General features: G+C 45.3%; 1 protein-coding gene across 1 annotated transcript in view; it reads right to left on the minus strand.

The window, feature by feature from the left end:
- Window positions 1-4,937: 4,937 nt before the first annotated feature.
- The window catches only part of LOC147012586 (uncharacterized), a 50,947-nt gene continuing 31,965 nt past the window's right edge, over window positions 4,938-23,919 (minus strand). Inside the window, exons 8-12 of the mRNA XM_085853583.1 lie at window positions 23,127-23,274; window positions 20,600-20,693; window positions 19,021-19,151; window positions 17,701-17,796; window positions 4,938-6,342 (exon numbers count right to left, since the gene is read on the minus strand). Of these exons, the coding sequence (XP_085709709.1) occupies window positions 5,869-6,342; window positions 17,701-17,796; window positions 19,021-19,151; window positions 20,600-20,693; window positions 23,127-23,274 (943 nt within the window). The 3' untranslated portion in view covers window positions 4,938-5,868. The remainder of the gene's footprint in view (window positions 6,343-17,700; window positions 17,797-19,020; window positions 19,152-20,599; window positions 20,694-23,126; window positions 23,275-23,919) is intronic.

The raw sequence follows: 23,919 nt of genomic DNA on the forward strand, positions 1-23,919 counted from the left end.
GGAGACACACTGACATTTATTACTATAGATAAAATCACAGAACTGGAGTTAGATTTATATCACCATCAGAGTAAAGAGAGGCAAGATTAAATATATATATATATATCTTCTTCTTCTTCTTCTTTCGGCTGCTCCCGTTCGGGGTCGCCACAGCGGATCATCCGTATGATCCGCATAGTGATTTGGCACATGTTTTACGCCGGATGCCCTTCCTGACGCAACCCTGGTCGCCTCTTACGACCCAGGGATATGGTATACCTATTTTAACCGGGGTATACACCGGCCCAGTATACTGGTACTCATTTCGCCGACCTCGGAAGGATGACAGGCTGAGTCAACCCCCTGGTGTATTAATTCAGTGGCCCAACGGGGCTTGAACTCAGGACCTCTTGGATCCCAAGCCGCTGCCCTAACCACTGCGCCAACACCAGGCTATTAAATATATATATATATATATATATATATATATATATATATATATATATATATATATATATATATATATATATATATATATATATATATATATATATGCAAGCCAAAAGAGAGTATTAGAAGGACATGGCTAAGAATATTAAACATAATAGCAAGTATATCAGAGGAAAAGAACAGGTGGACCCATTGAGGAATTGCACCAGGAGAGTGGTTAGTGAGATAAGTGAGATGGCAGGCTTATTGAACAGGTATTTTGCTTCAACTTTTACACAAGAACAGTCAGGATAATTCCCAATAGCTGAGAGTGTATCTATCAAGGAGGTGAGGAAGGGCTTTTACAGAAGATCCAGGTTGGAGTGGAGGAAGTAAAGGAACAGCTTGGTAATCGAAGAGTAGATAAGATTCCAGGACCAGATAATATGCATCTGAGAGTATTGAGGGAAGTGGTTGAGCAGGTAAGCGAGATGTTAACGGATATTTTCAATAGTTCACTGGCGTCAGGACATGTACCGGAGGATTGGAGAGTAGCAAATGTAACATCATTATTTAAGAAAGGATCCAGAGAAGAATTGGGAAACTATAGACCTGTTAGTTTAACTTCAGTTGAGGGGAAGGTGTTGGAGACATTAATTAAGGACCAGATGAGGAATCATTTAAACCAATACAAACTAATTAAAGGTAGTCAGCATTGGTTTACCAAATGTACTTCCTATCCAACAAATATTTTAGAGTTCTATATAGCAGTTTCTAATTCGGTAGATGAGGGAAAGGCAGTGGACAGAGTATATCTAGACTTTAAGAAGACATTTGATAAGGTACCACATTGGAGGTTGTCAGCCAAGGTGAGGGCTTGTGGGGTGGCTGGTCAGGTAGGCAACTGGATTGCAAACTGGCTTAGTAATAGGAAGCAAAGAGTGGCTGTGAGTGCCAGGATGTCTTGCTGGGAGGATGCAAGGAATCATCATTTTGTGGCGATGGCTGAAACAGACTTCACAACCCCCTCCCAGACGTCCCTATCGGCCACCACAATAGGAAGATCACTGTCCTGAATACCTGTGTCTCTGATCATAATGTCAGGGTCGGACAAATTTCGACCACGCTTCAATGTTTATGGTTCAGGCTTCCAAAGGATGAGGGATGAAATCAACTGCTCCTTGACCCTAAAGCAGTGACCTGCGAATTGAACCCTTTGTGGAGTGGCTGGTCATGTAGCTCAGAGATCACTACAAGGACATTATTATTCATAATAATTTACATTTGGACAGTGGGGGTTTGTTATTATTTCATATGCAATCTGTGGCTGCTAGTTGCATCATTGCTGGGAGCGTGGCTCTGCCGCCTATTTGAGGTAAGCTGGCACTCATTTTTCCAACCTTGGAAGGATGACAGGCCGAGTTAACCAACCTGGTGTTATTTAACGGGTTATTGGGCTCAAACTCAAGAAAGACCCTGAGATATTAAGCCAGCCACCTTAACTGTTAAACCAACACCAGGCTTACTGTAGCGGTAAGGGTTGGCCTTCCAAATTTGCAGATGACACGAAGCTTGGAGGTGAGGTAGATAAGCAGATAGGGGGTTGATCAGATTCAGAAAAGTCTAGACACTTTAATTGCTTGGCCAGTGCAGTTTAACATAAAATGTGAGGTGATTGGGATCAGTAAGAATAATGAAAATAGAGATTACAGGATGCAAGGGGTAATTTTGGAGCGCGTCACACAGGAGAAGGATCTGCGGTGGTAATGGATACGGGAGGTAAGCAGGCAGCACAGTGCCAGGCAGCTACAGGTAAAGCAAATAGGGTTTTAGATTGGATTCGGAGGGGGATCATTTATAAATCAAAAGAGGTGGTGTTAACATGGTACAGGAATTTAGTGAGGGCCACATGTAGAATGTGTGCAGATTTGGTCACCACAGTTCCGGAAGGACATAGATGCCATCGAGTGGGTTCAGTGCAGGGCTCCTAGATTGATTCCGTGCCTAGCTAGACTCAGCTATGAGGAGCGGTTGAAGGAGACAGGGCTTTATACACGAGAAAGGAGGCGGTTACGAGGAGATATGATAGAGATGTTTAAGATAATGAAGAGTATAGATAAAATAAGTGTAGATGAATAATTCAGCAGAGTAGACAGTGATAGGACCAAGTGCCATAGCCTGAGTGTAAAGAAGAGAAGCAAGGCTCTTTCAATCAGAGATAATTATTAACCTCCGCCATCGAAGATCGGAGGTTACTGTTTTCACCCCTTTGTTTGTTTGTTTGTTTGTTTGTGAACAGTATTATGGAAAAACTCCGACGGATTTCGACGAAACTTGGTGGGGGGGTTAGGTATGGTCCAAGGATCATGCCATTAGATTTTGGACTTGGTCCAAAATCCAATATGGCCGCTATGGCGGCCATTTTGAAAAAATATTTGAATTTTTTTTTTTTTGCATTTCTATATGTTTTAAGTGATTTCCAACCCCCCCCCCCAAAAAAAAAAATTGTCAGAGAGAAAAAAAATTTAGCAACTTTTTTTTTCAACAAAATTTCGATTTTTTTTTTGCATTTCTACATGTTATAAGTGATTTCCAACAAAAAAACATGCCAAAATTATAATTGCGGCTGATTTTGGAACTTCAGGTGGATATACCCACGTAAAATCAATTTCTGTCTCAAGGAATCTAGTTATGACGAATGAATTGAGTATGTAAAAGTAAAAGGGAAAGTTGCAAACTATAACTCTGTGAGCACTGTTGACGTCAAATTGAATGAATAGGATATCAGGTTCACTTGAGTGACCGAGCAGTATTGGCGGCGGAGGTTTTGCACTCTACTGAGTGCTCCCCCTCAAGTTAACCACCGCCATCTTCGAAGATGGATGGAGGTTACTGTTTTCACCCCTTTCTGTGTGTTTGTTTGTGAACAGTATTACGGAAAAACTCCTCGACGGATTTCGACGAAACTTGGTGGGGGGGTTAGGTATGGTCCAAGGATCATGCCATTAAATTTTGGACTTGGTCCCCCCCACCCCAAAAAAAATTGTTGGAGAAAATTTTTATTTTTTGCATTTATACATGTTTTAAGTGATTTCCAATCCCCCCCAAAAAGATTGTTACCCCCCCCCAAAAAGGAATTTTTTTCTTGCATTTCTACGTTTTAAGTGATTCCCAACCCCCCCCAAAAAAAATTGTTAGAGAAAAATTTGTTTTTTTGCATTTCTACATGTTTTAAGTAATTTCCAACCCCCCCCCAAAAAAATTGAGGAAAAAATTTTTTTTTTTGCATTTCTACGTATTTTAAGTGATTTCCAACCCCCCCCCCCAAAAAAAAAGTTAGAGAAAAAAAATTTTTGCAACTTTTTTTTCAACAAAATTTCGATTTTTTTTTGCATTTCTACGTGTTTTAAGTGATTTCCAACCCCCCCCCCAAAAGAAAAATGTTGGAGAAAAGAACTATAACTCTGTCAGCACTGTTGACATCATATTTAGTGAATAAGATATAAGGTTCACTTGAGTGACCCAGCAGTATTGGCGGCGGAGGTTTTGCACTCTCCCGAGTGCTCCCCCTCTAGTTAATGTATGGAATGGTCTCCTTAGAAATGTAGCAGCAGCAGCAGCATGCAACAGGCATGAATAACTAATTTAACATGTTACATAAAAATCAGGTGGTGTAAAAGAGGGTGCACCAGCAGCCATAAACTTCTGATTAAATGTTTTTGTTTTTTTTCTACAGCCTTCAAAACCTAAACCTCCAGCGTAACAGTACTTGAGCAAAATTATACACCATCTCGACTAATCAAATTTGCCACGAGCTCTCAGTGCGGAGGAACAGCAAAATATGAACAAAATGGCGGCACCTAGTGACGCAAAAACAGAGCTAACTTCGTCCAAAAGATCTCTCTGTTTGGTGCATCTTTTCCTCAAAGATCGTTCCAAGATCGTCAGTTTCTCCACGAAGAGTTGGTAGGAGGTTTAGCTCTGGACTGTTCTGTTTGACCCACTGCCTTCGTATGGTTACCATTGCACCTTTTATTCAAAGTTCACAAACAAAGCCAATATAGACCGTGCTCGGAAACACAAAGCAAGAGTTGAAAAAACCCTTCTCATGCCCTTTTCTAAAACTTGCGAGGGGTAAAGTGTTCTATGAACTCTCTCGTTGTTAGAGTACTGTATTCAGCAAGCTTGTTCATTAACTCTCGTGGTTAATAAAGAACATCTAGTGAACAGGCCGTCGCTGCTCCTATGGTTGGCAGCGAGTATCCTGGAAGCAGCGAGGGAAAGAGAGTGGCATTTCTATATGTGCGAGAATTGCGTGCTCAGCCGGTGCGTCGCCCAGAGAGCTCAGATGGCAGAACACTGGTACAGATCACCAGAGGACCTGGGTTCGATTCCTGGTCTGGGCATGTAATTTCTCCCACATATAAATATCTTTGTTTGCCTGTTCATTTGTATAACTGTTTATTAACTGTAAGTTAAGCCTGCCAGTTTGAGCTGTTGAACAAGAAGTACAAAATGATGAAAATGACTTCGCTAAATCTAAGTTTTAATGACAATAACAGAAAAATGAATCAGGTCAACAAAGAAATGGTAATATGACAGGAAAGTCACGTCCAAATCTCTCCAGGATAATCACAGATGTTCCTTAAGTGAGCGGTGTTCGGTAAATATTGGTGTAAAATGCAGAAACAGCCTGCATATGTTGAAACCAATGAGAGGAGGAGTAAAAGTTAATTGCTAACAAGCACAGTTAAAGAAACACACCAAAAAAAATAAAAATAAAAAGAACCTGTCGTATTTAATAGTCTACTTCACTCGACTCTGCTGAATGTGCACAAGGTAATGAGAAATCGACATTCACAAAAAAGCTTCGTCTTACAGCAGTTATACAAGATCGTTATTTTTGACTTCCACATGAGACTAGCCGTGTCACTAATGAGTTTACAGTCAGGAGCGAAACAAGGACACAGGATATTACAAACTAAACAGTCATCTGAAACTTAATTTCCCATCTCCCCCATGAACTTCACTGTTCACACCAGCTCAGAACACACCCAATGTTAACCCGTTAACAAAAAGAAAGGTACAATATTGCGTCCTTAACAAACTATTCCATTACAAGTAACTTCACTTGATGACTCGCAGGACTTACTTACTGGGGCTCTTGTAATACGAGTTGATGCATCTTGGAATTTGCGAACCTGTGGCTCCTGCAGCTTCTCAGTTGGAAAGGTTGAAAACTGTCGGTCGTGTTTTGCTCAGGTACCAACCGCATGTATTAAAAAAAACAACTCAATATTAGTGACAAAGTAAATGTTTTGGTGCAACCAAAATTAGTAAAAATCGAAATCTTGAGCAAAGCTTTTCATCTTTAAAAAAAAAAAAAAAATTTCCAATTTTTTTCACAGATTTCCTCCCTTCAAAGGATGCACATAAAGCCCTCAAACATGGCTGCTAATCCTAAGCTCTCAGCGAATCTGACAAGCCTGAACCTTCGAGATCATCTGATAGGTTTCCTTCAGTTTGTTGAATAAAACCCCCCTCAACCGCAGAGCCTTCAACATCTTTCGGCTGGACCCCTTCCGAGTACTCGGCCAGCTCATCTTCTAAGGTACCACACTTATCTGGAGATACATATCCCGAGTGAAGCTCATGTATCCCAGTAAGGACACGTCCTGCTGCGTCACTTGCTTTGGCCTCAGTGTTGTCCACCGATGCTTGACCACCATCCTGTTCAGCATGTTCAGGTGCCTCACTGCTCGACTCAAATCTCTCCACTGTTACACAATCATCTCCTTGCTTTTCTTCTTCTTTGGCTTCACCAGTCGAGTCATTGCTCTCCTCTGATCCTTGATTTCCTGTCCCTGTCATGGACGTTTCTTCGTCATCCAAATGCTCTCCATCACTCCCTTTGCCTCCCTCACCATGACAACTCTGCAAAGCAACAACTATTTTTGGCATTACTGTAACAACAGAGAATACATTTTGTTCAAGTGAAATTCTTTTTTTTTTTAAAGGACCAAATATTTGTAAAAGGGATTAAATATCTACTCAACAGTTAACTTTCGTGTACAAACAGAATATGATCACAATTGTATTTGTAATGGCAATCTAAGACGAGTTTAGTTTCCAAGTGTGTCAATTTCCCCACCAGGTTTGGACCAAGTGCATCACCTTCGAGGTTTTGAAACGTGTACATTAATATGCAAATTTTGGAAAAGTTCCCTCCGTTTTTTTTTTAAGTTAAGTAATCCTACACTGCCGAGTAATTTAGATGGTCTTTATCATTCTCGTTCACAAACCCCAATTCATCGAAGTCATGTGGCCGATGAGGTGTTTGTTTTGACGTAATCGTTATGGATACAGGGCTGTCAGGATGGCCGAGACCCTAGAGGTACGCACACTCGCCTCGGAGTTAGTCCAGCCTGGGTTTGCATCCTGACGCAGCGATAAACTGACATCCCAGTGTTTCACAGGCAGGGTGTTTCATCAATGTGTATGCCGTTCCTCGGATGTACGTTAAACCGGGCGTCCCGTCTGCCGGCATTAGTTGCTGGATGTTAAAAGAACGCACGGTGTCCTTCGTGAAAAGTAGGAGAGCCATCGCCAGCACCACAAGCAAATTACAAATTCCTGCCCCAAGTTACTACTGAGAAGGCAACAGCAAACCACCCAGCAAAATTCTCAAAAACATGGAAATATGAGACATAGAACTTATAATCGACATTTTGAACATTTGACAGGAAATAGTTGTTACTAGTTCATATTTTAAACGTGCTTAAAATGTGTGATCAAATTCGCCAACAACATTATTTGATACGTAGAGTAAGGCGAGACTCGTGCAGGTGACAAAAAAAGTGACGGTGACACAGAGGGAAAAATTAAAGGGGGTGGCTGAGACGTGTAAGAGACGCATGGAGCGACAGAGATAATAAAGGAAATAAAATGCACAGAGACGCGGAAGATAGAAAAAGTAGAGGAGAGACTACACAATAAAGACGGGGTGGAAAACGAGCACACACACACAGAGCTAGCGTGGGACGATGAGGGCGAGCTGGCAGACTGTGTCGTGACCCAGTACAAGCAGTTGGATAGCCTCCTTCAGGAAGGGAGGGAGATGCTATGCTCCCTTGAAGCTGATCACGACCAGGTGGGTCCAGTCGAGCTTTGCGAGGTTGAGGGGGCGAGTGCTACGGACGGGTACACACCGAGCTTGGGGGGTATAGAGACCCCGGAACCCCTTGTGGTGGCGCGAATCCCCAGTACGATTGTGCCGGTGTGTGTGGTGTCGAAATGTGTGTACGCGAGTGTGCCGAAATGCGTGCTTCCCAGCACGCTGTGTGTGTATGAGGCACCGTGTGTGAATGGAACCACGTGTGCGAGGGAAATGGCACGCGTGAGTGAACGGCCATCTGTGGGAGGGACAGCGTGTGTGAGGGAGATGACTGTGAGCATGCGGGAGCACGCAGCCGCGTCTCCCGGTGAGAGTGTAATGGTGAGGTGTATGAGCGTCAAGGCACGCGGGAGTACGTGTGTTAAATGGCGACGAGGACGGCACCAGACGGTGGACAAAGGCCGAGTAGCAGCCGTAGCTGCATTGGGGACCGCGCCGGGTTTACCCAGCGGCGAACGCGAGGTTCGGGCCGGGCTTCGCAAGAGACCGCCACGTGCTCAGCTGCGGGAGTGAAACCCGGTGCGGAAACGCCCGCGGTAGATGTTGCCGATCCCGCGACGGACAAAAGGTAGGCTGGTAATGGATTCGGACCGGACGGGTTCTCCACGCGGGCATGTGTGTGAAGCTCCGACGAGCAGAGCACATGTGTTCGTGCGGGGAACCCCTTGAAACGCGAGGCTTGTTTTTTTGATGCGCAGGGTGACGACATGGCTGCACGTAGGATTGGAATCCGGCAGGAGGGGTATCCCTGCCGGATGGTACCGTCCGAGAAGGGACAAGGTGCACGAACAGCTGCCATGACGTCATGGGGAAAGAGTGCAGCTTGCGAGTTGCCACGCAAGTGCGCGCATTTAAAAAAATAAAAGAAAGCAAGCCTCGTTTCGGGTGAACAGGATTCCCAGGCAAGCGGTGGAAGACCCCCTTGGACAGGGCACAGGACACAACTAGTTAGGGGGTAGGGTTAGTGATAGCTAGACCGGCTCTATGGGGCAGGGATAAGTCCTCATGGGGCCCGTGGAATGGATTAGGTGGAGGGATTGTAGTTGAGATTTAGGATGGAATATGGGAATTCATTTTTGGATTTGAGGACAGAGACAGACTGTGGATGTGGAGAGGGGACGTAGCTAGAGTTACGTAGTGTTAAATGGAACGTGCTGTAGTTTAAGGGACGACGAGGGAGCACGAGGTAGTTAGGGGAAGTAGTGAGCAGGATGGCAGAGATCAGCGATGGTTGTGTTTAAGAGTTGTGAGGTGGAAACAGGTTGAGTGAGTGAGGCCAGCGGGTCTGTTTGTATGGAGTGATTGGGGAATGCATGGTGCGATGAGTGATTGGGGGGAGGAGTGATTCCCACCCAAGGGACCCCGGGGTCAGTGTAATGTGAGTTAGGGGGTTAGTCAAATTGACAAAATGGAGGTCGTTTTGCTGTTGGTGGGGAAGTAGGCTCGAAACCCGTTTGGAGGGGTGCAGGAGCCCCGTCCGGGCTGGGAGCGTGGCTGCGAACGCTGAGTATCGCTGAGTGGGTACCCTGGGCACCGGGCTAGTTGGCCGCGGTACGCCAAGAGCCCATGGGGGGCCGGAATAGCGTAGTGGGCACGGGTGACCCACATGATGCGGGGCCCGTGGCGCCAAATGCCACGGGGGCAGTGCACTGGGCACGGGCGACCCTCGGAAAGGGACCCGGGGCACCAACACACCATGTGGGCATTGAGGGGGAGTAGCCGAGGAGGGCACTCCCCAGTTTTTAGGGAGCTGGTAGGCTCGGAGGCAGTGTAGTGCCCAGGGGTGCCATCGTTGGGGAATCGGCAGAGGGTAGTTCCTGCCAAGGGAGCCACGCGTCCCAGCCATGAAGCCATGCAAGGGCACGAGAGAAAATTGGGGGGCATGGCCCGAAATTTGTGAGGGCACAAACACAGGCGACGGGAATCTTGGTTGTTGGAACAGATAGTTTAAGAGAGAGGCGCTTGTTGAAAGCGCCGGGGTAGTTTAAGGAATAAAAGTTTGGGTAGATAGGAAGTGTACCCCTCCGCACCATCCATCCCTTCGCTCTCGTTGTTGGCCACTGGACCCACTTTGGGTTGAGATCGCTGAAATCTGAGGAGGCCATTCTGAGGCTTCATTGGGCCTCGACACAGGACGCTAGCTCTCCCTTATTCCCCTCCAGGAAGGAAACGTAGGGGTTGGGAGTAGGCTAGGACAGGATAGGTTAGCCAAGCAAGGACGATAAAGGGGGTTAGGGGACGAGTTATAGTGGGGGAAGTAAAAATAAAATAAAAACAACAAAAAAAAAAGTTGGGGCTAAATTGATTCTTTGCAAATTAAAGGGGTGGGTATGGACCGAGACAGGCAAAGGCGATAGGTTGGGAGGGAGACTGCAGGGTAGGTCCGAGCCTGCCTTCCGAGTGGCCAGCATCACCGCACTCCCTCCACCAACCTCCTGATTGCAAGGCCTGTGCCGGCCACTTCATCGGATGGCTGTTTGCTTCAAGGCCTGTGCCGGCCACTTCATCTGCTGGCTCTGTTTGTTACAACGGCCTTGTTTCGTCATGCCAAGCCTTGCCTGCCCACCTTTGGCCTTGGCCCATGCCTGCTGCCCTCGTTCAGCTTGCAAATGCAAAACAGATAGTTCCTGATGTTCCGAATTCTGGTCCACCTGGTGTGCGATCGGCCACCGAACTCTAATCGTGACCGCGTCACCCACCGGTCGGACAATTCAGTCGTGACCCTCCTGGAACTACCGCCAGGAGCCAGTCACGGGTTGGGGTTTAACCTCACCACAATCCAGTCCGCATTCTACCCGCGCGAAATAGGGTGAATCGCCGAATGTCGATATACCTAAATACCCGCGCGGATAACCTACCGAGGGGTTGCACCATGCCGCAGGTTGGCTTAGGACACCAACTGCTTAAGCGGTTCGTTCCGTACTACAGGGATAACCGAGCGGTGTTATTGCCGACCTCGACGGTTCAGATTACTTTACCCGGGTGTTCAAACCCTCACTAATTATTCCACGAGGTAAGGTGGCACTTTCAATAAAGGAAAGGACGCAACGACGGGGAACAGTTCTTTAAGCACATTTATTATTTACACACACGTAAGGCAGTCATGCAATATGCACAGCAAGAAAACAATACAACCGAATAAAGCAGGGAATTCTGTACAACACAGTCACTTTGACAACACAGTCAACCTCATTGACGGTCGTTGGAGGATGATCCAGAACTGCAGGGTCTACCGGAGTGCTCAGTTCCTCAATACTGACCACAGGCTTGTTGTAGCAACTCTAAAGCTGCACCTTAAATCCTGGAGAATGGTACCATCCCAGCCGAGGCTGGATGTTGCCAAGCTCAGGGATGAGAGAGTAGCTGAGGAGTTTGCGAACAGGCTGAGTGGACACTTGGGGGGTCTGGGTACTTTGGGGTGTCCTGAAGAGTTGTGGAGCGCCTTCAAGACCACCGTCCTTGATGTTGCCGGTGGATGCCTTGGAGCTCACCGCAGGACAAAGAAGAATTTTGTCTCTCAAGGGACACTGGATACCATTGACCAGAGTCGCAGGGCCAGGCTGAATGGCCGAGCTGAGCTATTCAGGGAGGTGAGGCGGAAAACTGTACGTGCACTGAGGGTGGACAAGGAGGCCTATGTGCGAGGAATCTGTGAGGGGGTAGAGCATCACCTGTGGACAGGTGATTCTCGTCCCGCTTACAGGGGAATTCGCGCATTACGTTCATCCAAGCCCATCCCTTGGAGCACTACAGTTCGAGTAGAGAGTGGTAGACTCTTGACAGAGGAGTCTGAAGTGAAGGCCCGCTGGGCCGGTTACTTTGCGCAGTTGTACCAGGCTGATCCCCCAACTGTCGAGTTGGACGTCAAGGGTGTTACAATCCCTGTTGCTGACCCTCGAATCAACTGTGGTCCACCTACGCTTGTGGAAACACGGGCTGCGGTGAACCAGTTGAAACGGGGCAAAGCTCCAGGGATCTGTGGCATCCATGCCAAACTTCTCAAGGCTGGTGGAAATGCTGCACTCGTGTCGTTGCATGCAGTTTTGTGCTCTGCCTGGAACACAGGCATCATCCCAACTGACTGGAAGAGGGGCCTTGTTGTCCCTCTCTGGAAAGGGAAGGGTGATCGCCAAGACTGCAACAACTACCGAGGGGTGACGCTGCTCTCAGTGCCGGGCAAGGTCTTTGCTCGGATAATTCTCGATAGGGTTCGCCACCATCTGCTTGAGCACCAGCGTCCAGAGCAGTCAGGCTTTACACCAAAGAGGTCAACGATTGACCGTATCCTTGCACTTCGTGTCCTCACCGAACGCAGATGAGAGTTTCGGCAGGGGCTGCTTGCAGCCTATGTTGATCTCTGTAAAGCGTTCGATTCAGTGAATCGGGACGTCCTCTGGAGGATTCTTGGTCTTCGTGGGGTGCCACCAAAACTGATCGATCTGATGTCTGAACTCTACTCTGGTACTGAGAGTGCTGTGAAGTGTGGTGGTACCATCTCTGACTTATTTCCAGTTGTTACTGGAGTTCGTCAGGGATGTGTACTTGCCCCCACACTTTTCAGCACTTGTATGGACTGGATTCTAGGGAGGATGTCGGAGAGATCAAGTTGCGGTGCGTCATTTGGGAATGTCAAGATCTCGGACGTTGACTTTGCAGATGATGCAGTCATCTTTGCGGAGACTTTAGACATCCTCTTGGGGGCCCTCGGGGTGCTGAATGAGGAGTCGGAGCCGTTGGGATTACGGGTTTCTTGGGTCAAAACTAAGATCCAGGCTTTCGGTGACATCTTGGATGCTGCTGTCCTGTCTGTGTCTGTTTGTGGTGAGGATGTTGAGGTCGTGGAGAGATTCACTTACCTTGGCAGTGATATTCATGTCTCTGCTGGCTGCGAGTCAGAGGTCAATAGACGTCTGGGTCCGGCCTGGGGAGTCATGGATTCACTGGATCATGGGGTGTGGCGCTGCCGGTACCTGTGCGGGAGGACGAAAGTCCGAGTCTTCAGGTCCTTGGTACTTCCAGTCTTGCTCTATGGGTGCGAGACTTGGACTCTGACCAAGGATCTGAGACGGAGACTTAATTCCTTTGGTACCAGGTCTCTTCGGAGAATCCTTGGCTATCGCTGGTCGGATTTTGTGTCCAACGAGCGGTTGCTGAGAGAGACTCGGATGAGATTTGTTACCTGCATAGTCCGTGAGCGTCAGTTGCGGCTGTATGGACATGTGGCTCGTTTTCCTGACTCTAATCCTGCTCACCAGATTCTCTCAGCGAGGGAGTCTCATGAGTGGAGGAGGCCAGTGGGTCGACCACGTTCCTCATGGTTGCAACAGGTTGACCATCATCTCAAGGAGATGGGGATGGGCCTGGCATCTGCCTGGGGGATGGCCAGACGGAGGCCCCTGGAGTACCGGCGGAAAGTGGACGCAGCGACGTGCTATTCTGGCACATGCTCCCATACCTGATCTGACCTGACAGTCACTTAAACAGGTTCTACTTACAGACGGCGCCACACCATGCAAGCAAAAGTAAAAAGAAAAGTAAGGACCTCCCTTTCGTGGTCGTCCAGTCCCCCTCCCACGACCGTCAGCGGGGCCGCGCACGGCTCCGACCTCCCACGTAGCCTGCCCGTCGGAGCTTCAAACACACGCCCGCGTGGAGAACCCATCCATTCCGAATCCGTCTATCCAGCCTAGCTTTTGTCCGTCGCGGGATCGGCAACATTCACTGCGGGTGTTTCCGGACCGGGTTTCACTCCCGCAAGCACGCACGCGGCGGCCTCGTGCGTTGCACAGCACGGACCCCACGCTCGCTGCTAGGTAAAGCCGGCGCGGTCCCCATTACAGTTACGGTCGTTACCCAGTCCTTGTCCCTCTGTCGCAGTCGTCGTCTCCATTCCATCCATGCACTCCTGCATGTAACGACGCTCACACACCATTCCATGACATTCACACCGGGAGACGCGGCTGCGTGCTCGCGCATGCCGACCGTCATCTCCCTCACATACAGCGACCTCACACACGCTGTCTCACTCACACACACCCTTCGACTCACACACGCGGTGACACTCACACGTGGTGTTTCACTCATACAGACCGTTTCACTCACACACGGCGTGCTGGGGAGCACGCATTTTACCACAATTGTGAGCACACACTTCGACACCACACACACCGGGACCACACTTGCAACCACACTGGGGATTCGTGCCACCACAAGGGTTCCCGGGGCCTCCATACCCCCCAAGCTCGACGTGCACCCGTTTGCAGCAGTCGCCCCCTCTACCTTGCTTGACACGACCGAACCCACCTGGTCGTGAACAGCTTCAAAGGGGCATATTCCCTCCCCTCGTTCCTGGAGGAGGCCATCCAGCTGCTCGCACCGGGTCTCGAGACATTCCGCGAGCTCGCCCCAATTATCCTTCACTACATCCGTGTGTGTGTGCTCGTCTTTAGTTTCTTCCACCCCGTCTTTATCGTGTAGTCTCTCCTCTACTTTTTCTATCTCCCGAGTCTCTATACATTTTATTTCTGTAGCCTCTTCGTGTCTATTTAATTTAGTCTCGACTCGGTCTATCTCCCGTGTCTCTGGCAATACTTCCTTTTCCTTCGTCGTTTCTGTTATTTCCATCGTCTCCATTTTTATTTGTGTCTCCTTTATCAGAGTTTGCCCTAATTGTTCTTTCATCCGACGAGTGGTGTCAATCAAGTCCTGCACCACGAACATTTCTCCTTGTGGTGCTGTCACACATCCCACCTTATTGTGCAGTTCTACTTCCTGACTCCTTTTGAGTCGTTCTTCCTCTCTGAGCTTTTTGAGTTGTTCGTTCTCTTTCCGGAGTTTTTCCATCTCTGTGGACTCAAATTTTGCTCTCCCCTCGAGCTGGTTAATTTCAAACTCGTATAGTTTTTGTTTTCTCTCCCACTCTTTCCTCATGCTTTTCAGCCTCCAATCTCATCGTTTCTTTCAATTGGCTCATTTCCTTCTTGTGTTTCATTTGCTGTTCTTTCACTACTCTTCCTTGCTTCCTCTCCTGTCCTTCCTTCTCCAATCTCGTGGTTTTCTTCATTTTGTTAATCACCCTTTTGTGTTTCATTCGCTGCTCCTTCACTACTCTTCCTTGTTTCCTCTCCTGTCCTTCCTTCTCCAGTTTTGTGGTTTTCTTCATTTGATCAATCTCCTTTTTGTGTTTCATTCGCTGCTCTCTCACTACTCTTCCTTGTTTCCTCTCCTGTCCTTTCTTCTCCAGTTTCGATGTTTGCTTAAATTGGTCAATCTCCTTTTTGTGTTTCCGATTTTCCTTTTTCAGCTTCATTTTCCACACGATCTCCTCAAAGTTCTCTCTATCCCTGGTATTACTAATTTGCTCTTTCTCAATTCTTTCGTTCAGTTTGCTCTTCTCTTGTTCCAATTCATGGGTACTCAACTCTACTTTCCTCATTTCTCCCTGTAGTTCTTTGAACTGTCTTGACTTTTCCAATAATTCTTCCTTCCTTTCCTCCAGATATTTCTCTCCTCTTTTTATCTTCTCTTCGAGGCTTTCTTTTATCTGTTTGCCTGATTTTACCTCTTCCTTTAGTTGTTTTAATTCCAAATCGTGTTCACATTTTTCCTTTTCCTGCTTAGTTTTCCATTCTTCCTCTAATTGTTTCCGAAGCCCGCCAATGTCCGCCTGCCTCGCCTGCCATGACCACATGGTTTGAAGCGGTGACTGAAGGCACTCGCCTTGTGTCGCGCCGTTCGTTGCATTAAAAATAGCCGCCCGCTCCGTGCCGCGCCGAGGTGCAATCGCGCCGCCACTGTGCGACTCCGTTTGCCGGCAAAGTCCGTGCTCAGAATATGGGGTTGAGCTCCCCCATGGATTATAATTACAAAAAGAACCGTCCCGGGCCATGGATCCTACATCAAAACACATATCTAATCCACCCGGCACCCGTTCGCCTTGAAAAGCCATCTTATTTCGTGGAATAATTTAAATACTTGTAATTTTGGGAACACGGAGGGTCGCTTCACTCACCCCTGATCTGGTTCCGTGAATTTAGTTGGAGGCGGGATGGATTTGAATCCCAGTCCCGGACACCACTGTTACGAATTCTGGTCCGCCTGGCGTGCGATCGGCCACGGAACTCTAATCGTGACCATGTCACCCACCGGTCGGACAATTCAGTCGTGACCCTCCCGGAACTATCGCCAGGAGCCAGTCACGGGTGGGGGTTTAACGACTGTCAACGGGGCCACGCCTGGCTCCGACCTCCCACGCGGCCAGCGAACCCTCTCCGGCACCCCTCGTCCGGACACGCAGGTCCACCACAGGCCGCACTGCGGCGCCTCCCGTCCGCATCTCCACCACCAGGCCGCGCCGGGCCACGAGCGTGGGAACGGGCGAGGAGGGGAGCACGAGCCAAGAAGAGCACATGAACCGTGAAGAGAGGAAGAGGCCCAACGTGAATCACCGAGAGAGACAGGGGCGAGCATGAACCAAGAAGAAGAGAAAGCTCCGCGTGCGGTCCGCCCTTCACCTCACCTCGTTTTCGGCTCTGCCTCCCTTCGAGAAGCTTCTCGAAAAGGGGCGTGCCCTCACTCCGACTGCCTCATGCCCCGTGTCCCACCAATGGGGAGCAAGCTGCCCTGCCCCCTTCCCTTCACACCAAGCGCGGGGAAAACAGGTGGGAAAAACCCCACAGGCCTCACAAGAGCTTTTGTTCTGCTAATCCTTCTCGGATGGTTTCCGACGCGGAAACCGTCTTACCGTGGTCCGCGGAGGATGGCATTCATAAGCGGGCGTAGTGGCGAAGATGGTGGTGATTTTTGTGGGGGTGGTGTGAGCGTGGTGGGCGTTGTGGTGTAGTTGGTGGCGGTTGTTTGCGTGGAGGTTTGTTGCAATGGTGGCTCAAAATAACGATAGATAAAGAAAAACGGCTTTCTCAAAGAGTCGCAGCCCGGTGAACACGAAGAAATCCCTTTAAACAACGGTGGGGACCTATCTGAACACTCACTTACCAGCATAGCTAATCTAAGGAACCTTTATTGTGTATTGCGAATTTCCACAGCCGTAACAATATAATTAAGGGAGCAGGAGATAAGAGAGGGCAAGAAAAGGAAGCACAACAGTGGGGAACAGAGACAACAGGAGATCTGTGGAAGAGAGTGGGATGGGGCGGGTACACGGGTAAACGTGATGGATACTACAAGGACATTCAGAAAGGAAAGCAGGGAATTTAAAGGAGGTGGGTTTGGGGTGGATTAACAGGGGTAGAAAAGATCATGGTTTTGGATGGGGGAAGAGAAGAGGTGAAGGTGAACAGCTGTTTTCAAGACATGGCAGGAAGAGTGGGATTTAAGACAGTGTGGGAGTTTGTTCCACACGTGGGTATTTTGGAAAAACCTCATCCAATTTCTGGCAAACTTACGGTCTTTCAGCCATTGGTGTAGCATGAAACCACTTCAGTTTGTATTACTACAACCACCAAGGACGTATCGACTCGGCTTGTTTGTGGAAAATCAAAAATTATTTGCCGTTTGAGTTAAATCGTACAGTAATGCAACCCAGACACAGTACGGATATGGCGGTCGACCTCGTGATGCGACATACAGCTAACCTGAAGCACAGGAAGATTTCGACTTTTAATCGCAAAATTACCGACTTTATAATTCGGAAATCGGAAAGAGACATCATATCTATATTGTGGGGTATCAAGGGATACATTCGCGTCGAGGTGATCTGTGTTTGGGTTCCCCTTTAACAATAATATTTGTTTACTGCAATCTTTGGTTTGAATAGATCTTTGATCGTTGAAACAAAAAATACTTTGCCTCTCAAAAAATTAAGTTTGGCTTTACTTTGTTGCAGATCATGAAAATACCAATCATAACACAGCCGTTGCAAAAAAATAAAATCAATGACAAACTATACAAGATTCGTTTTCCCACCCAACTCCTTCACAAACCGACATCAAAAATTCCTGACCATAATCTCAGTGATATTGGCAAGGTACCAGTGCAAAGGCAACTGGCGAATGATGATACTTACAATTATAATTGTATTTATATAGTGCCTTTTGCTTATGGATACAAGCAAGACGCTGAAATGATTTGAAATGGGCTGAGCCAAACGTAAAGCTTACCTGCTTGAACTTTTGGAATTCACGAGACAGATTTGGCTGATCATACACTTCAAAGACCTCATTACGAATCACTCTCCTCTTTTCCTCTTGGAAAACCTACAATAATTAACAATGGCAAAGTCAGATGGAAACCCCCAAATTGCACATGAGATTGAAAATTCTTTCTCATATTATGAAAAAGTTCCTTGCACCAAACAAACAAACAAACCCAAAAAAATTTAAAAAAACGTCGACACCATTACCAAAATAATGAAAAGCCGTCGTCTCCATTCCAGGAAATAAAAGCGAAAAAAGAAAAAATGAAAATAATGAAATTCCATCATATTTTCCCACTGTCATGCAGCAGAATAGCCAAACGACAGCCTTCTAGCATTTCCTATCTTGGGCTAGATTGTGTTTCTTACACAGTGATGTAAACTTCCATTAGAACATGAGATCATTGTCCAGTTTGCTTCCACCTGGTAAATGGCCGACCAACTGGCCTTTTATTGTTCATCCTGCTCTGGTGTATCATTTTCACTCATCTTTCCTCTTCCATTATTTCAATATGTCTCAGCCATTTTGGCACGACAGCTAATCAGAGTCGCGTATCCATTGGCTCGGTTGTCTCACTCGGCACGGTATCTTGCTTAATAGACACGTTATCTGGCCCGAGGCGACCAAATCAGTCGGCCACCATGGCCGCTTTGACGTGACTCGCTGGGATTCGTACCAGGTAACTGGAACGACCCGATGGCTATAACAATATCATTAATACCAAAGACAGAGAGAAGGAAGAGAACTGGATGAAGACCGTATTCTTGTGATACACCTTGCTACAAGAGAAAATATAAATAATCATTGTTTTCACTCTTAATCAACTTTTGTTTAAAAAAATAAGAAATCGAGGAAACCCAGGCAAAAATAACATTCCTTTCCTGGAGTAATTATCTGTAGACTACTGTAGTATATGAGAGTAAAACTCTCATACTATAGTTCTAACTGTAACATTTTTGCCTGGGAAGTCCCACAAACTCCTTCTCAAAGTCCGAGCTCAACCTCATCAGTTGGAGAATGCCATCCGAGTGAAAATAATTCAACCAATGCTGACCTTAACTTTTAAGGCAAGGGATGATTGGTGCTCATGTGTGTTCAACCAAGGTGGACTAATCAGCACAGAACCTCAACTGGCTGAGCGGGAATCCCTTTTACGAGTTCATGATGATTTGTTATACAGATTTAAGTTTTTTTTTTTCTCAGTACAATTCAGATTTCACAAAAAGGAACACTTTCATCGTTTTCATTCATTGGCAAACTTTGTCTTTACTTAGCACAACCAACCTCATATCGCCGGCAATGGTTGAATGATTTCAAATGATGGAGGATGTGCTTTTTATCCAGAGTGGTGAAGACTCGGCAGGCGAGGCAGCGAACAACCTCTTGACGTAACCACCCCTCAGGAATTTTGAAGTCTAAAAAAAAACAGTACAGGTAAGATTATGACGCATGAAATAATTTTTGGTGAATCAAACAGTAGTGGCAACAATGACACAAAAAGCATGCACTGGGGACAGCAGGAAATTAAAAAAAATGGAGAAACATGCTTCAACATAGAATATGGCAGTAGTTCTCGTTGATGTGTGTGCCTTTTGTTCTTTAACTTTTTATTTTTATTTTTAAAGAGAGCAGGGTAAAGGAAACTTAAAGAAGAATGAAGAACTAGTCTTGCTCATGAAGGCTAGCGTCGATCTGCGTTGGCTGACAGGTAAAACGATGGATGGCATCAGCAGAATGTTGGTCAATGTATGCTCTACACAATGGGAAAACAAGCTCACATTTCGGGCGCTCACCCTTCATCGGCGCAAAACAACAGTTAAAAGTCAACTTTTGATGCGATGAAGGTTTAATGCTCGAAACATCAGCTTCCCCTCATTTCATACGACGTTTAGCATGCTTGAATCAACGTGCTGTTAATTGCATCCATGAAGGGAACATTCTATCTTAAAACCATTTTCATACCATCGGTATGCACTTATCACACTTCTGTGGTCACACCTTAATGACAAGCAATGAAATTTTGGGAAGAGGCATGCTGTCATTTCACACATCTGCTTCCCCATGCTAATCTCCAAAACCAAATGCCACCCTGGTGCTCCACAAGTAGTTTTAAAGACATTGAAATCACATGTTGACAAATTTGGATGATAGGTGGTAGGACAAGGGGTGGTTCAAAAGGTTATATGAACAGAGTATTCATTGGCATCTTACAACTGCAGACTTCTGCTTTTTTTTTTAACTTGCATACATGCTTGTGACCATTTGATTAATTGATCTGAATGTTTGTTTCAACGTAGCATCCAGACATTTATGAAATGATACCCATGGATTTATGAGAATTGGACATCAGGGTGTCAATTTCTGACATCAACAAAGGTGCCAGCTCCAAATAAATCCACAAACACATCGTGATTACTTATGGTGAAGACAAGTACTATGTTCTCGTGTCAAAACAAAAACGTGAAAAGCATAATAAAAATAATTTGGTATTGCCGACAAAAGGAGAGGGGGAGCGGCGGGTATTGCTATGCACTTGGTCCCTTAACAGCATTGCTCTCAACCTCCAGAACCCCGTGGAAACTCTGTTTGATTAAGAAAAGTAAATAAAAACACATTCCGTCTCAATCAGAGATGTGGATTATCATACATGGAGATAAAAACACAGAACATGTGACTCATTTCTTTGATTATTTGAAATAAATTTTGCAGTATTTGTATTTGACTTCTTACGAAGAAGCAGTTGGTATACGAGGCTTTTCAGCTTTAAAATCATTGAGAAAAAAAAAGAGCCAATAAAACTCTGTACTTCTTTGCTGTTCAAAGAAAAAAAAAATTCTAAAAAGTTGAGGCATACTAGAGTTACCTGTAATTTGGCTCTTGAACGGTTTCTTGTGTGTCTTTTCCCATTCCTTCTGCATCTTCGGTACAATTTCCTGGTTTCGCTTCAGCACTCGATTCTAAAGAAAAGGACATTAAAAAAAATAATAAAAGAAACACTTTCTCCTCCTGTCTTTTTTCTCTGCGCTCATAATTATTTTTATTTTGCATCGATTCAGGAACACAAAACATTTGGGACGCATCCCCCGCCCCCCTTGAAGAAACATGGATATTCACCAAAGCCATGCCTATGAGAGCTGTATATTTGGAATAAAAAGGACAATTAATTAATGACAACATGCAAATAAATTGATTGTTTGCAATTGCTCAAAGGTAAAATAGAATGTCAATGAATAAACCAATAACTAGAGTGATGCGATCTAAAAATCGCTGATAGTTCCCAGTATAGGAAACTCGTAATATTAGCCAATTGGTAGCATTCAAAATTCTTCCTCTGAAAGAAAACTAACGTTTTATGGGTTTTCTCTTTCCAAAAAGCAGGACACCACAGGCACCAACACTTAATTCCTCCAAGAGGCATAATAATTTTTTTAAAGTTAAATAATGGTTTAATTAAATGATGGGAAACTGCAAAAAAAAAAAATATATATATATATATATATATATATATATATATATATATATATATATATAATTACCCCCGTGCGGGAGCGACGGTCATCTCTGCGAGAAAATATATAGCCTCCTGAAGGTAGGGCAGTTTTTGCAAACTTTGAAGTCACGTGACGCGAAAACGAAAGCGAATATCGAAAACCCGGCCCCACCAAATTTAGATATTGTCCCATAGATTCATATGCCACAATAAAATTCAAGATTGCTTGAGAAATGTAGGAGGAGATAGATTTTGAAAATCGTCATTTTCACATCTTTTGCCAACTTTGAAGTCACGTGACATGAAAACGAAAGCGAATATCGAAAATCCGGCCCGACCAAATTTAGATATTGTCCCATAGATTCATATGCCACAATAAAATTCAAGATTGCTTGAGAAATGTAGGAGGAGATAGATTTTGAAAATCGTCATTATCGCATTTTTTGCCAACTTTGAAGTCACATGACACGAAAACGAAAGCGAATATCGAAAACCCGGCCCGACCAAATTTAGATATTGTCCCATAGATTCATATGCCACAATCAAATTCAAGATCGCTTGAGAAATGTAGGAGGAGATAGAATTTGAAAATCGTCATTTTCGCAACGGACGGATCGAAGGACATCCACACCCATATTATTAGGTCATGCTCGAAGAGATGACATAAAAAGGCTAAAAATGTGTTTTATATTTATATTTCATTTCTCCTTCCTTCCTTCTTTGCGAATCACATCGGCGTTTTTGACCATCTTCCAGATCACGTGACTATGAAACGGGAAGGAAATTCAAAAATCTGTCCGGTTAGATACAAGATAATATTTTTTACTATCATAATCAATAAACAGTTGCCGAATATCTTGTAGAATGGCAGACTAGATACGTTTTGAAAATGGTGATTTTTATAACTTCCGTGACCTCGTGACCTTGACCCTGACCTTGAACCCGGACAAAAGTTATATCGTTGTGCAACACTCATCGACCTCTACCCACATACTAAGTTTCATCAAGATCGGAAAGAAAAATTGCTGACAGACGGACGGACGGACGTACGGACATATGGTCCGGCTTTATTAGGTCATCTCTAAGGAGATGACCTAAAAAGGATAAAGCACAGCCAAACCATAGTGTGGCAACCATTGCACAGGCATGGCCCGCTGCACCGTGAAGCACCTTTGAATGGCTTAACTGGCAGATATAATCGGCCAAATAAAATGGTGTGGATTATCATCACCACCATTAAGAAATGATCAATTATATGTGACCTGCCATAATGAAATGAGTTCGAAGTCACAAGTAACTTTTTTCAGTGCAGGCAAAAATGCAACTTGTGCTTGCAATCAGTCGTGACCATTTTTGGATAATCAAGTGCCTCTACTTTGTTGTGCATATTTAAATTGTAGTACATTATTCATTGCTTTTGATATACAAGAGGTAGTTACAAAAAAAACATGTTTACAATATTTTTCCAAATTTTCTCTGCAAATGATGTCCAAGTGGATTGCATAAAGGAACTGGGCTACCGAACACAGTGGCCAGTGCTTAAAGTAGAGATTCAGAACAAGTGGAACTCAAAGAGAAGTGACAAGATACAGCATGGAAGGGTGGTCAGCTACCTCAATAAAGGGATTTTTTTTTAATTATCAAGTGCAATGAAATGTCAAACAAAAGCAAGTGCCCGTAACAAGAATTAGATGGACACCAACTCGTACAAGCTGCTGCATTTAGTGAAACAGGTAGAACTACACATATCTCTCCCTCTTGTCCATGAGTGTGGCAGATTGATTCGGGCCAAATAACTTATTAGATACTTCCATAGCATCAAATTTGGGCAGTGGTGACCTCCTAGTTAATTAACGAGTTACAAAGATATTCGACACACTATTCAGATTATGGGCCTCACATGGAGAAATGCGGAGATGAAGAAATCTTTGGGAAACATATTATCAATCAACTCCAGCGTCTCCTTGTGTGATTTACAGTTCATGTGCTCCTCCATCCAATCGTCGTTGAACGTGGAGAACTTGCACAACATGCAGCTGTACTTATACCTGTAAAGGCAAGAGCTTAAGAAAACAAACTTGTTGGAGACTTCTCAATTGGAAAAACACTACAAAATCAGGAAATTAAGCAACAAGGAAAAAAAAAGACATAAAATGTCATAACCCTCGTTGTTTTATTCATTTTGTTGTATGGAGTTTAAGGGCTCGCAAATATTTATTTACAACTAAAATGGCCACCAGTCGGCTTCCTTTGATCAGATTGCAAAATAAAGTGTATGCCATCGTGTACTGTTCTTGTGGCACGTTTGAACAAAATCGGACCATGAATGTCCAAGAAATGGTTGGGGACACGTTTAAGTAACAAAATCTCCACCAGTGGGTCATCTTGGCTCTAATCTCGAAAATAAATAAGGTGCATATGTAAGCAATCGTTCATTATCTGTGTGCCAAGATTGATCAATATCGGAAAATGCATGTCTAAGAATATGGTTGAGGACGTGTTCAACATCGGGTTTATTTTGTTAACAACTAAAATGACCGCCAGCCAGCCATCTTTGATCGCATTGTGAAACAAAATGAGGTGTATATGTTTCAGCCGCAGGGACTGGGAGACTTGTACAAAAGTATACCATCATGTGTTGTCTTTGTGTCAAGTACAAATAAAATCGGTCTATACTTGGTTGCGGACGATAC

Source organism: Eptatretus burgeri, chromosome 14 (genome assembly GCF_056783735.1).
Source record: "Eptatretus burgeri isolate ZD-2024b chromosome 14, Ebu_testis_v1, whole genome shotgun sequence".
Classification (NCBI taxonomy): Eukaryota; Metazoa; Chordata; class Myxini; order Myxiniformes; family Myxinidae; genus Eptatretus; species Eptatretus burgeri.